Below are 15,879 nucleotides of genomic sequence, written 5' to 3' on the forward strand. Positions count from 1 at the left end.
TGTCTCTCTGTCTCTCTGTCTCTCTCTCTCTCTCTCTCTCTCTCTCTCTCTCTCTCTCACACACACACACACACACACACACACACACACACACTGTTCTAACCAATCTATAAGCCTTATCTTTTTTGGTAACTGGGAAGTAATTAGGAGAAGAAAGAAAAACAATGTGATATATTGGCATCAGTGGTAAAAGAAAGAAAATATGATTGAAGTTGAAATTATATAGCAACGGCCTCAAAGGATGAGAAGCTGTGACCCAGACACTGAGGAGTCATCTGGTCATCTCTCTTACTGTAGTGTTCATCACACAGCATTGATGATGGCCCCCTGTTTAATGCTCCCTGGGAAAGATCAGTAGCTACCTTCATGGACTGTCCCACCGTTTAATTACCTTGATCACAAAACACTCCCTACATCTAATTCAGCTCTGTCCTCCTTCCCCAAGCATGGTCCTTGATGAGAACAGAACACTGGCCAGCATGGCCCTTTAGTAACTCCACACCACGTTCAGACAAACAACAGCGTTGTCTCTTACCAGTCCCCTTTCTAACCTGCTAGCTCTTCAGCCCAGCATACGTCTCTGAACCAGTTCTCTTTATTGATTCTGGGAATTCCAAAGCACATCATGTCATGTCTCCTGAGCTACATTCCTCTTTCCTGTAACTGTCATCACATCTGCAAGGTTGTTTTTTTTAAAACAACCTTGTTAAGATTAAATTTACATCCTGAAAGCTTTATCCTTTTAAGGGTAGATTTCAGTGATTTTAGTAAAATTACTAAGTTAGGCAACTATCACCACAATCCGATTTTAGAACATTTATGTCACCTCAGTAAAATTCCTTGAGCCATGTACAGGCATTCTTCACTCCTAATCTAAGACAACCATTAATCTACTTTCTGTCTCTATAAATCTGCCTCACTGGACATTATATATAAACTATATTACAATGTGTGGACTTCTGTGTCTGGATTCTTTCACTTAGCATAATGTTTTTTGAGGTTTACCTGTGTTGTAGCACATATCAGCATTGCATTTCTTTTTATTGCTAAATAGTATTCTATTGCACCAATAGAGACTATCATATATATATATATATATATATATATATATATACACACATATATATATATATATATATATATATATATACACATATATATATACACACATCAGTTGATGGACATCTGGGTTGTTTCTACTTTTTTATTGAAGTATAATTGACATCCAATATTATTAATATGTTAGTTTCAGGTATACAACACAGTGATTCAACATTTGTGTACACTGCAAAATGCTCACCACGGTAAGTCTACTTGCCGTCTCTCACCATAAAAGTGCATGCAGAGTTAATGCCCTTTTATTGACCACGTTCTCCATGCTGTACATTCCATCCCCATGACTTACTGGTTTTATGTCTGGAAGTTTGGACTTCTTGATCCTCTTGTCCCATTTCACTGCAGCAACCACCAATCTGTTCTCTGTGTCTATGAGTCTGATTTTGTTTTGTTTGTTCTTTTGTTTTTTAGATTCTGCATATAGATGAAATTATGTGATGTTTGTCTTTTTCTGTCTGACTTACTTCACTTAGCATAATACCCTCCAGGCCCATCCATGTTGTCATAAATGACGAGATTTTCATTTCTTTTTATGGTTGAGTTGTATTTTCATTTTATATGTGTGTGTGGGTGTGTATATAACATATAGCGCATATTCTTTATTCATTCATCCATTGATAGACAAGTGTCATATCTTGGCTATTTCAAACAATGCTGTAGTGAAGATAGGAGTGCATATACTTATACACATGTATCGTTTTAAATTAGTGTTTTTGTTTTCTTTGGATCAATACCCAAAGGGAGAGTTGCTGGATCATAAAGTACATCTATTTTCAATGTTTTGCAGAGCCTCCATACTGTTTTCCAACATGCTTGCATCAGTTTATGTTCCCACCAGCAGTGTGCAATTCCTTTATGGTGCAGCCAATACTTATTAATTCTTCTCTTTTTGGTAATAGCCATTCTGACAAGTGTGAGGTGATATCTTATGATGGTATTGATAGGCATGTATCTGATAATTAGTGATGTTCAGCATCTTTTCATGTGCTTGTTGGCCATTTGCATGCCTTCTTTGGGAAAATGTCTATTCAAATCCTCAAGCCCATTTCTTAATCAAATTCTTTGTTTTTTTGTTATTGAATTGTATGAATTTGTTATGTATCTTGGATAGTAACCCCTTATCAGATAAATTATTTGCAAGTATATTCTCCCATTCAATATGTTGCATTTCCATTTTGTTGATGGTTTCCTTCACTGTGCAGAAGCATTTTAGTTTGATGTTGTCCCATTGTTTACTTTTGCTTTAGTTACCTTGACACTGGAGTCAGATCCAAGAAAACATTGCTAAGACCAGTATCGAGGAGGTTACCACCTATGTTTTGTTCTAGGAGTTTTATGGTTTCAAGTCTTATACTCAAGTCTTCAGTTCATTTGTAGTTAATTTTTGTACATGCTGTAAGATAGTGGTCCGGTGTTATTCTTTTACATGTAGCTATCCAGGTTTTCCAGCACCATTTATTGAAGAGACTATCCTTTCCCCATTGTATATTCTTCGCTCCCTTCTCATAAGCTAATTGACCGTATCTACATGGGTTAATTTCTGGACTCTCTATTTTGTTCCATTGATCTATGTGTCTGTTTTTATACCAGTACCATACTCTTTTGATTACTATAGCTTTGTAATATGATTTAAAACCAGGGAACATGTTACCTCTAGTTTTGTTTTTCTTTCTCAAGATTGCTTAGGCTATTTGTGGTCTTTTGTGGTTCCATATAAATTTTAGAGTTATTTGTTTTAGTCCTGTGAAAAATCCCATTGGAATTTTGATAGGGATTGCACTGAATCTGTAGATTGCTTTGGGTAGTATGAACATTTGAACAATATTCTTCCAATCCATGAACTTGGAATATCTTTCTGTTTATTTGTGTCTTCTTCAATTTCTTTTATTAACGTTTCATACTTTTTAATATACAGGACTTTCACATTTTTGGTTAAATTTATTCCCAGGTATTCTTTCTGATGTAATTATAAATGGAATTGTTTTCTTAATTTTTCTTTTTGACAATTTGTTTTTAATGTATAGATACGCAGCAGATTTTCGTATATTTTGTATATCCTACAACTTTCCTGAATTCATTTATTAGTTCTAATGATTTTTTGGTAGAGTCTTTATAGTTATTTATACCATTTCATCTGCCACAATTTCCCCTTTCTGGCTATTATGGATTTTGCTGCTGTGGATATTTATGTGCAATACTTTATGTAAACATAGGTTTTCATTTACCTTGGGCAGGTATCTATGAGTGGAACTGCTGGGTCCTACGCTCATTCTGTATTTAACATTTTAACAGCCAAACCCTTTTCAAAGTGCCTGCACCATGTCGTATGCCCTGTAATGGTATATCACAGCTCCTGTATCTCCACATCCTTGCCATCATGTGTCTTTCTCGTTTTTTTTGTTTGGTTTTTGTTTGTTTGTTTGCTAGCTTTTAGACTAGAAGCTCCTAGAAGGGAGGGACTCTGTCTTCCTACCTTCTCATTTTGCATTTAGCACAGTGCTGGGCACACAATTAGAGTTCAGTGGTTTAGCATAGACTGTGGTGATGAAAGACTTTTGTTTTGGAGTTAGACTTTCAAGGTGTCTGACATCAGTGTTTTCAACTGTGAAATGGAATAATTAGCGTCAACCCCCTAGAGTTATAATGAGCATTAACAATGATAATGCTTTGTCTAATGCATATGGAAATGGCAACTTTGGTTATTATTATTTTAAATTCACATTGATGTGTGCTTTCTAAATAGTCCATAGTTTAGCCTGTTCTTTTTTGCTCCTATAGTCACATATTTAGGTATAGACAGTGTACTGGGCCCTGAAGATTGAATGATGAGTGACATGCTATCCTTTGTGTCAAGGAATTTGAAGTCTAATGAAGAGGGACATAGAGTAAATGGATTATTGCAATGCCATGGGATAAGTGCTATGATCGAGATGCACACAGAATATGAGGGGACCTCAGAGGAGGACCCCAGACTCAGAAAAGAATCTAACCAGAACCAAGGAACTGGAAAAAGAGACAGAAGGGTTGAGACGAGCATTTCAGACTAAGGGAGGGACATTTACAAAGACTCGAAAAGGGAAGTTGAAAAACTTGCTAGCATGTTTTGTGACGGTAGGAAGGGAGACTAGCAAGAAACAAGGCTGGAGAAGTGAGCAGATGCCAGATGACGTTAAATATTATATTGAGAAGTTTGCTCTTTACCTGTGCTGCTACCCTTCTATTACATTTTATCGGCTAAGGAGCTACAAAGATGGTTCAATATGTGATAGCAGAAGCGACCATTTATAGATTAAAGGGAGCAATCTCAAAATCTCTAACACTGATGCAGTATTCCTCAATTTTGTTTCATTATTGCCTCCCCCTCTCCTGAGAGCATTAGTTTTCGAATTGTTTCCCCTACCTATGAAATATTAATACTATAGATAATACTGTGCATGTACTCTATACTTCAGTGTATTTGTACTTTATATATAAGAAGTTGTTTGTTTGTTTGTTTACTTGCCCTCAATCACCAATTTCCATCCATTGGGGACTGCATCACTCTAGTTGACAACACATGCTCTAATATGTTGGAATCTACCTGAGGGATTGGCCTAAGTTTTATCGTTTTTGTAATTCCCACAATACCTTTCGAAATGCAGCTACTTTGAATGGAGAAATTCTGTCACTTAACAGGTATTTGCTGATCACATACTATGTGTCAAGTAATGTTTTAGGAACTGAGATGACAGCGAACAAAAACCTCACCCCTCATGAAGCTTACATTCTAAAGCAATATGTGTATAGATAAAATCATTTCACTTTTTAATCAAAACTAAGTAATGCCTGCCACTACAGATGCTCCAGCAAGTGAGAGTCTGGAGACCTGCTTACTAAAATAAGACTTGGCGTTACTTCAAGTTTGAAAATGTGCTGACAGAATTAAAAACCTGTTTCATGCTGATATAGCAGGAAAATCAGAAGAAATAATACTTTCTTTAAATCAACGTAATACTGCCTTTCAGCCCCCGTCCCACAAGGGCCGTGCCACAAGGGCCGTGCCACAAGGGCCGTCCCACAAGGGCCGTCCCACAAGGGCATTGCACATCACTCAGGATTTTCAGGACATCCCAGTGTTTTGCCCAGAACCAGTGGGAAGGCTCCTGTGATACTGGTCACTGTTTTTCTTTGGCAGTGGCTGAGAAAACTGTTCACACCCACGTGGTCCCTTTAGGTCTGGAAAAAGGACATTCCTGGGGAAGGGAAACTTTGGAGATGCTGGAACCCTGCAGCTATGTTTGTTTGAGGTCCTACCTGCCCTGGGAACACTGGTGGGTGTCTAGAACTCATGGGAATCACGGTCTCTTGTCCACCCCCAGTTGGAAACTGTCTCCTCTTTTCCTTCTTGCCTCCCGTCCCAACACTTCTAGTACAGTCTATTTAATGAGAGTTAGCTTTAAAAACGATAAGACACCACACTGCTTTCAGGCTGCTTCTGCTTCTTTGCTGTCAACATTTCTAAGCTAAGTCATTACAAAGCCTGAGAACCTGCTTGAAATGGTGATGAAAGGGGCCAGGGACCAACATGAGAGATATGAAGGAGAAAATAAATTACTATTTCAGTGTATTGTCCCGCCACTCTGAAATCTCTTCCTTTATTTTGTACTCATTTTGTAGAAAACTGCCTGTTTGAAACCCAAGCAGCCAGTCTGGACCAGACAAAGCATAAAGAGCAGCAAATGCCATAATCCTTGGCCTGGCCCAGAGAGAGCGTCTCCAGATTTTACCTACCTCTTTCCTTCCCCCTCTGGGCCTTTCTCCCTGAAAAACCTTACGCAGGCCTACCCTGAATGGGGCTGAGCAAATGATGGGATTTGCCCATGTTTGTGAAAATTCCTGTGTGCCCGGCATGGGGGTTTACACTCGTGACACTACCATGTACAGGACAGCAAGGGTCCTGCCCTCACTCGGATGACAGGGATCCTGGCCTCCTGTTTCTGTCTGAACTGTACTTCATTGATTTGGGACCATTGGCAGGCCGGTACTGGCTCCGTCCAAGCCCAGCTATCTAGCTGCTAGAATTTTCATGTTTTGTCTTCAAGAGTATTGAAGTTTTACCATTAGAAGAGGATAAAAATGATCTATTTCTGTCTAATTACTTTGGACATAAGTATGATTCATCTGACTGTGAGGGACATTTTGCTTCAAAACTGACCTAAACTTTCTACCTTAATAATACCCATAGCTTCTTATGCAGTTAAAGGTGAAATTGTTTAAATAAGACTATTCTCAAGCTGTTTAGCTGTGTATCTAACCCAGTCTGATTGTTGCAAAGCTCTAAAGGAGACTTAATGTGGGGACATAGTCCATTGGCTACTCTAATCTGCTTTGTGTTATATTTTGAAAATAGAGGCCAATAACAAAAATTCACGCTGTTTGATAGGCCTTTTCCACCACATCTTTGGGCTGGCCTGGGGACTGGGAAGGAGACAAAAAAAAGTAAAGTAATGATGCACAAGAATTGGAAGAAATTGTAGATGGAAGAAATGATAGAAATTTGGGAAGTTTATAGTGAGTTTTCTACCAAAACAGGTATTTAAGAAACGGTTATGTTACTATTGCAAAGGAGTTAATTGACCGCTGGGTCATTCTTGTACCTCCTTCACTGTTGTTCTTGGCTGTGTGCCACCTGTGACATGAGCTGTCTCAGAGGACAGGATAGAGGGGGGCTTTGTTTTCTTGTGACTCTCCATGGCTCACAGCACGCAATAACTGTTGGCCCTCCATATCCAAGGATTCCCCATCCATAGATGCAATAATCTGCGTATCAAAAATATGTGGAAAAAATGTTACATTGCTGCTGGCGTGTGCTATGTAGTTAGGCCTACGATGGTTACATGTGTACTGAACTTGTGCAGACTTTTCTTTGCTTGTCACTATTCCTTAACCAATCTAGTATAACAACTATTTACATAGCATTTACATTGCATTAGATATTCTAAGTAATCTAGAGATGAGTTAAAATATACGGGAGAGCGTGTGTAGGTCATATGCAAATTGTGTGTCATTTTATATAAGGACTCGAGCATGGATTTTGGGATCCTTGGGGGAGGGTCTTAGAATCAATTCCCACAAATACTGAGGAACAACTGTATGCACACAGTAGGCTTTCTAGAAATAGCAGAGGATTAATTCTGCTTATGTTCCTGTGCAAAAAAGGCAACTGGGTTGTAATAAGGAGCCTCTGAAAACCCCTACAAGGTGGAATAAAGATGTTCAACTAAGAACGGATGGTGTTAGTCTTGGGGGTTGAGGATGTCCCTCTCTGTTACTGCTGAGTATATTCATCAAATGAGTGAAACTCAGAGGTATGAAGAAGGCCAGTAGGTAGCTTAAAGATATGACTTTGGCATTCATTCAATCCAGTAAGAACAATGACTAAGAGTATATAGTCTGAATTGGAAAGACTTGGATTGAAATTCCTGATTCTGTCATTAATTAGCTATGTGATTTTGTGCAAATTACTTACCAATAAATTTTCTCACGTGTAAAATACGAAAAGTAATGCCTGTCTCACAGAATCTTGAGAAGATGACATGAGGTTATATGTATAGCACTTAGTATATGACAGTATAGATTCTTCTTAAAGTGTTGATCTTTAAAATAAATAGGTGAGGAGAACTTTATTTTTTATAACTTAATTTTTTTAATTACAACTGTTTTTTATAAATTAGAAAGTGCAGATAAGCAAAATTAAAAAAAAAACACAACAGAATGCACTCATATCCTGGGCATGCAAAGATATGCAGTATTAACATTTATATTTCCTTCTAGAATTTTTCCTGTTATGCACAAATATAATTATATGTGTATGACTATGTATATATAGTTATAAATATGGCGTAAAATACATTTTTGTTGACTGATTGTTTTATTGAATCATAGATTATGAATATTTACCCATGTTCTTAAATATTCCTCTATAAGATTCTCATAGTATTTTATTACAGCATATTCAATTACCCTTTTAACATGAAACTTTTAGATAGTATCTATTTTTTTTTCTCTTACAATTGACATGGTGACGCACAACTCTATAACCACATACTTTCACATTTATATGATTATTTCCCTATGATTAAGTTCAGGAAGTAACATGATAGTTTTCAGTAATAATAAAGAAAATAAGCTAATGCATGAGAAGCAGAGTATAGTAATTTAATGAGTCATCAATAAATGTTAAGGATAGAGCATCTATGAAGCACTGTAAGAAAGGAGGGAGAAATATTTTATTTGAAATAGACTTGCTAATTACCCCAAACATAATCTTTATTTAAGAATACTTAGAAAAACCAAAGGGATACTTAGGAGTTCTTGTTTGTTTTATAAACACACATCATGCAAACAAGAAAACCAGTTTAGTCAGTTTGTAGATGGCAGGTTTAGTACGTGTTTCTATGTAAAGGTCTGCTTCTCTGACTCCTGGAAATGATCAAGAATAATCCAAAATGAGATAATTAACATGTCCTTTTTCTGGGGGGAGGTATATTTGCTTTTCCTTATTTCTTTTTGTTGTGGGTTCTACCTGCTGCTGTTGTGATGTGTACATACCCTTCAGCCCATTGCCTCTCATACCGGGTTTGAGCTGTCCCTACAAGTATCCAAAATAGAAGCATGCAGATGGCATGCTATCCATGTCAGAACAATACTGACCTGAAGGATGTATTGTCATCCACAGGCTGAAGTGCTGTTATGAAGGGGGGATGGGGAAAAGTGCCCACCTCCCTGTTGGTCATTCACCGTCCATCATGTACTGTACTGTACTGAATGTAAGGAAGTACAGAGCACATGGCAGTGCCAGCGAGAGGAAGCGATAGACGCAAGGTAGAAACTGCAGAAGTCTGCACAGACGTAGCTGAGTGTTATAGGCTAGGTGGAAACGGGGGTGAACTGGACAGCATATGGTTCTGGAAGCATGGTTGCTGCTATTTCCCTCCAGCTGACAGTAGTCGTGGGAGAAGGTAGGCCCAGACTTGCCAGGAATCCCAGTTTTCACGAGAAACTGAAAACCTGGATTTTTTCAATTCAAATCATGCAATTTCCATATGTTATTGGGAAAATGGGAGAATACATTTTTTTAAAGCATTTGTGGGTGTGCTTGTGTGTGTATGTAAATACATACGTACATAGACACAAATCCTATTCTGTTTCTCTGGAGAACCCTGACTGACACACACACACACACAGACACACAGACACACACACACACACACACACACACACACACACACACACACGAGAGGAAACATGGCGGAGGACAAAGACAGAAGCTAGACTTCCGTGAATATATCTTGTTTTGTTTATTTGACTTTGGTGCTATATAAATACTTTACAAATCTGTAAAACAAAGTTAGACTTTAAAAAAGCAGTCATGAAAAATTGAAAGGATGAAAAACAAGAAATATTTGTTGATGGCATAACCGCACAGAACAGAACTACTTCAAGTGACTTGGAAACCCAGCAATTTGACTGTACTTTCCCAGTAGAATATACTTCAAATACTTTCTTAAAAGACAAGTTTTAAATTAATTTTCTTAATCACAGTGTTAGTAGAATAGTGGCATTTGTATTCTGAAACCGTTCTGTGTGTACTGTGGGTTGAATCAAATGAGTAATCGTGGTGGTATTGAAAACATGGATTTTAGTATGGGAGATAGGAAATAACATTGTAAGATCCATGAGATTAAAGGAAAACCTTCAAGTCCTGAGTTTGAATTGAAGTTTCATGTAAACTCATGGTGTTTTCTATTTAAAAACACACAACTTTTCTAACCCTGTCCACAGAAGCAAGGGCAAATCCAGTAGCAAGGACCTCTCAAAGCTCCCACCTTGTCATCTCCAAATACCAGTTCCCACCAAATAACCAAGGCTTTTCACTGGAAATGGCTGCTTCCAGGCCTAGGGCAGGGCATGTGTAAGATGACCCTGGAACATCGTGTCCTACCAGAAGCTGCAGGGCCATTAACATCCACCAGGTCATATGAAAAGGATATAGGGGTCAACATGAAGAGGCCCCCTGAACAAGGGTAGGACAGTTAGAACATCAGTAGGGATAAAAATTGTGCTGGAATGAAACAAATCAAAATGTTCATAGTGGTATTTAAAAAGTAACAATCTCATTGATCGTCTTGAGATTCAACACAGTATTTTGAAGATCAATAAATAAAGAAGGAAAAACCAAATATCCCTCAAGTTCCTATATGTTTACCCTAAATTGCAGTTATATAAACTGTAATTTAGGGTAAACATATAGTTGATGATATACAGTTTCTCTTGATAGAATCCCACCTAACAAATAAAGAAGAAATAAAAGAAATAACACCAATTTTTAATCACTAGTGAAATAATGGCTCCTCCAGGCAAAGATTACCAATGGCTGATGACATCACAGCCAAAGTCCTGTGCCTCCTGACAGGGCAATACCGCATGGTGGGCAGAAAGATACCCTTCACCTCAAAAATGTCAGTGTCCTAATGTCAGAACCCACAAATATGGTACATTACGTGGCATAAGGGGAATGAAGGTTACAGGTGAAATTATGGTTGCTGATCAGGGGATCTTAAAACGGGCAGATTTCCTGGCTTATCCAGGTGTGGATAAGGGGAGCAGAAGACTCTTCAGAGTGACTGGACGTGGAAAGACTCAACCAGCCATTGCTGACTTTGAAGGTGGAGGGGACCACACGCCCAGGAATGCGGGCACCTCAAGAAGCTAGGAAAAGTCAAGGGAGTCTCCATTAGAGCCTCCAGGAAGAGCAGCAGAGCCCTGCTGATGCCTTGATTTTAGTCCTTTGAGTCCTGGGTCAGACTTCTAATTATGGAACTGTAAGATAATAAGTTTGTACTGTCTTAAGCCATTGAGATTTTGGTTATTCATGGTGGAATCCATAAAATTAATGGATTCCATTTCCTAGAATATACTCTTTGTAAAAAACTGAGCCTGAATCTGATCAAGCCTCTTGATCTAACCATCAATTTACAGGAAATCCAGGGCACAGAGGAAAACCTTATATGAAATTATGGCAACATTCAGCAAAATCTAGATTTTGGGCAATGCTGTTGGAAAAATGACATGTTTTGTTTATCAAATCAAGTGTGTGTGTTTGTGTAAGGGAAGAGGGTGAGGGAGAGACTGACTGATAGGAGATGACCTAATGTTCTGTGTATCAAGCAATTGCAGTGTGGAACTTGATTTAAAGAAAATAAAGAGAGTAAATGAAATCAAACATTGGCACTGGGTTTTTTATATTAAGAATGATTGTTTTGGGTGTGGTAATGGTATTGTAGTTATGTTTAAACAAAGAAGGGGTGGTATGGTGGACACAGTAGATTACAATAGACAAATTGAGAATTGTTGAAGATGAATAATAGGTACATAGATGTTTGCTTTTTATTCTTTCTGCTTTGTATATATTTTCATGTTTTCATAATAAACTGTTAGTTAAAATGTTAGTAACTCATTTGACTTTGTGTTGTGAGCCAAACACACTATATGCAAAGGCTAGAGTTGACCAACAGATTGCCCGTTTGAGATTTCTGCATAGTTTCAGAAAAAGGAGCTTTCCCTTTAACCTTTCACTTGAATCATCATTTTCTCTCTTCCCACTCACCTCCCGCCTCCATTCTTTCTGCACTGCCTAGCAAAAAGGGCCGCCTTCCTCTGGACGAGTGAATGGCTGGCGGGCATTACAAATTGCTTGAAATAGAATTTTCTTAGAATAAGTGAGCAAAGAGGGTGGTAGGCATAACTGCATTGAACAATGCCTCCTACTATTTTATGTGTTTTGTTAGTTTGTTTTCGACCCAACCTCCCTCATTCTACCCTCTTAAAAAGAAAAAAGAAAAAGAAAGGCAATACCTTTGTTTCAATATTTGAAAGCCTGAGGTGTGTTGAAATTTTGAGTAATTGCATTTTCCTTGTTATCTTTGTGCCTCTATTTCAGGATGGAATGGGAAACTTGAGAATCACAGAAAAAGGTCTAAAGCTAGAAGGCGACTCAGAATTTTTGCAACCTCTCTACGCCAAAGAAATCCAGTCCCGACCGGTAAGTTTCCATGGAGAGAAGGAATTATTATTCCTCCGGAATCTAAATCTGGGGAAATTTATCTGGCCATGAGCTGAGCATAAAGGGTGGAGTAAGGGGTGATATCACAGGTAATGAGATGCATTCAAATCTGAAGTCTTGAGTGTAATCACAGCTCAGTTAAAGAACTGAGGCTCGGAGAAGTAGCACATTAACAGGGCAAAGATTTCCACTCAGAAATGTAACTCTGACCGGTTTTCTGTTAACTACTGCCTCCTACCCTAGCTTTTTCTATTATTGTTTCTCTTTTTTCCACGATCCAAGTGATTCCTAGATACTTTACTTTTGTTAACCAATATTATCAAAATTAATTTTTGTTTACGAGTGTGGTTTTTTTTTGGATTGGTTTTTGTTTCTTTGTTTTGTTTTGTTTTGCTTTATTTTAGTGGGGTGGTAGAATTTGCTGGTTGGAAGGAATTATTAATACATTTGCTTTGCCCGGATTGATTTTAAGCATTTAATATCTGTTATATGCATTGCTCTTGATCTATATTTACTTCTCTCATCCTGGCAAGTTGGTTAGTTAAATCATCAGTTTAAGTTACTAGTTGTACTTGAGATGAATAATTTTACCTATATTAAACTTGTTTAACTCGTGAGTTTGGACTGACCATTCCCCTCTAATGATATTGGCCAGATAGTAAATATTTAAGGCTTTTATTTTTTACAACTCTTTAAAAAGGTAAACAACATTCTTACCTCAAGGGCCATACAAAAATAGGCTGTTGCTACAGTTTGCCCATCTCTCTCACTTATATTAGTGATATTTCCATAAATATATAAATATTCTGGCTGGATTGCATGTGGTACCAAAAAGCAGACTTTAAGATTATGGATAGACTCGTTGATATGTGTTATGTAAAATACCCTGAAGAAAATTTTCTTGGTGTAGAATTAGAGTCAAATATAGGAATCGAATATAGAAATGTGTTTTAGAAGACTTGAAGAAAGGTACCTGGTATTTCTCTTAGGGCTTCATTTAAGAATTGAGCTTTGCATTCTATTCTGTACTTTTTTCCCTCCAAATAATATATTAATAATTTTTTATATCTAAATATTTAAAAGTTTAAAAGCTTTTTTGAGGGATGATGATGTAGAATAAACAACACATACTTAGAATGTGCAATTCGATAAATATTCACATATGTATATACATGTGAAATCATCACCACCATGGAAATGATGAATGTATTTGTCACTTCTAAGAGTTTCTCCATGCCCCTTTTTACTTGCTTCATCCTGTGGCATCTACCCTGCTGCCACCACCCCCTGTCCCCAAGCAACCAATGATCTCCTTTCTATCCTATACATTACTTTGCATTTCTTAGAACTTTATATAAAAAGCATCAATTTACATATCTAAATAATTTTAAGAATAAACTATATAAGTAATTTTATCAAGATCTCTTTTTAAGCATCTATTTGATATCCAGTTTAAAGAAGAATAAGGATTTTTTTTTTTTTTTTTTTTTTTTTTTTTGCCAGCAATTGAGCTGTGTCTTGGTTTGGCTGGGGAGAAATATTAGAAGTGGCTCAGGGAATAAACGTTTACTATTTTCCTTTTGGATGACATCAGAGCAAAGGGAAGGGATAGAGAATAACTTATTAGGCATGGCAACAAAGGTAGAATTAGTCTTTCTTTGAATTGTCACAAAAAGTGAAAACATATATTTTGGATCAAAAAGGCAAAAGAAAAAATAGCTCGTGCCTTAGTTTATGTGGCTCCCCTTCCCACAAGCACAGGGACAATTGCCAGCTGAACGGAATTGGGGTTCTGGTAGCAAAGAAGGCCATGGGAAGGACTGCTGGGCAGGCAGCCAATAGAGTTTGTCACACTTAACTGAACTATCTAAATGTGAGCTCACATGATGCTCACAGGATTTCACATGTAGCCGCTTTCCATTCTCCACCTTGCCTCTACCGCTTGTTTTTTTTCTCATACACCTGACCATTGCTTACAGCCCGTCTCTGGAAGATGGTAGAATTCTCTGTAGAATTCTCTGCAATGTCATTTCTCCGTCGATCATGGCTTGCTTCAGTTTCATGGGATGTCTCCTGGTTCCCCCATTATAAAGAGATCAGAGCCCAGTTGAACGAGGTTACTCAGCCCCTCCAAGAGAGGATAACTAATGCAGCAACACGAGTTCATTCTGGTTTTGTGTTTCATTGATCTGAGAGGAATTCAGATTGGTTAAGTAATCCACACAATGTTCAATACTGTATCTGATTTCATTATTGAAGGTTGCAACCCTGGTAAAGTCACTACAAGTTGATTAGTGTGACAGCAATCACTTTGGAAGATAAACTGATGAGAAAATGTTCATCTCTGTAAATCTTCCATCTGGGAACTGAATGAAAGCCCTGGGATAGTCTACCTTTAGCCACATAGATGCATAGCTTCTAAGTAGTAAATTATCATGCTGCTCAGAAACTATATTGAAAAGGACACACAGTAAATTAACTATGGTGTCATCACATCCAAAGACCAGCCTGTCCCTAGAAATACTACTTGAATGCATTAGCACAGAAATTTGTAAAGTTAAGGGATACTGTGCCAAAAAAAAAACACACAACCCCTCTATATTTAAATCCCTATTTCCATATGATAGGCAACTTTTTCATTACTAAATACAACTACAGAATTTGGGCAGGAGCAGTAGTTCATAAATTGAATGAATACTAAGGAGACCTTTAATCACACAGCGTCATTTTGGACCAAAATGGTAGCCCCCTACTTATCTGGAGAGGCTTCTTACCCATGCTGCTGGAATTAGATGGTGCTCGTGAATAACTTAACGTGAGGTGATAAAAGAAGACACTCGTATTTATTGACCATCTACTCTGTGTCCTGCCTACAGCAGTGGGAAAGTTGCACAGTGAATTTTTCTCCATCTTCATTTCGAACTACACTTGGAGTGGGTATAGGGATCCTAGCCCATTGCTCTATTGAATTTAGAAGGTCAGGAGAACAGAGGGTAGCAAAAGAAAGTTAGAAGAGGGATTTAAAAAGTTAATTTACTTTAAGAGAATAAAGTAGAAACCTATTTTATAACATTTAAGGGTATTTATATGCCTTTCAAATATTTTATCCTATAAAAACTCATTTATTTTAAGATGTTCTGCCTTCTAAAACATGTATAAAATTATGAAGTCATATCTAAATGGTGTTCTTAGAAGTTGCCTCTACTGATAGACATTATAACAGGATGGTGAAACCTGTGTGCTGTATTGTTGGACGTGGGTGGCAAGCGGTGCTACTATTTGACAGATGGGTGATCTTTGAGCACTTTCTTAATTTGGCAAATTCTTGCTTTCTTACCTGGGCAATTGAGATGATATTCATACCTACATCACGGGTAGTTATAAATAAGTAAGATAATATTTGTTAAATCCTTAATTCAGAACTTGGCGTGAAGTGAGTGCTCCAGAAATTGTAACTCCTGCTCTCACGCCTTCTCCTCATGATGATGATGATGATGTGATGACGATAATTTTCACGATCAGCATCACCATTATGTAGCCCACACCTCATCTGATGCTTGAACTTCCTCTGAACCCAATGGTCTTTCATCCTCTTCTTGAGTGTCTTCTTAATCACAAACTCTGTGCCTTCTAAGGAAATCCACTCATGTTCCATACCT

The 15,879-nt window shown here is 37.7% G+C and overlaps 1 protein-coding gene across 3 annotated transcripts in view; it reads left to right on the forward strand.

Annotated features, from left to right (window-relative positions):
- Positions 1 to 15,879, forward strand: part of SGCD (sarcoglycan delta) — an 822,468-nt gene that overhangs the window by 614,498 nt on the left and 192,091 nt on the right. For all 3 annotated transcript variants that reach the window (XM_081035952.1, XM_081035953.1, XM_081035954.1), the window contains one exon: positions 12,098 to 12,199. In XM_081035952.1, coding sequence (XP_080892078.1) covers positions 12,098 to 12,199 — 102 coding nt within the window. The remainder of the gene's footprint in view (positions 1 to 12,097; positions 12,200 to 15,879) is intronic.

The sequence above is a fragment of the Rhinolophus hipposideros genome (genome assembly GCF_964194185.1).
Source record: "Rhinolophus hipposideros genome assembly, chromosome: 23".
In the NCBI taxonomy this organism is placed as follows: Eukaryota; Metazoa; Chordata; class Mammalia; order Chiroptera; family Rhinolophidae; genus Rhinolophus; species Rhinolophus hipposideros.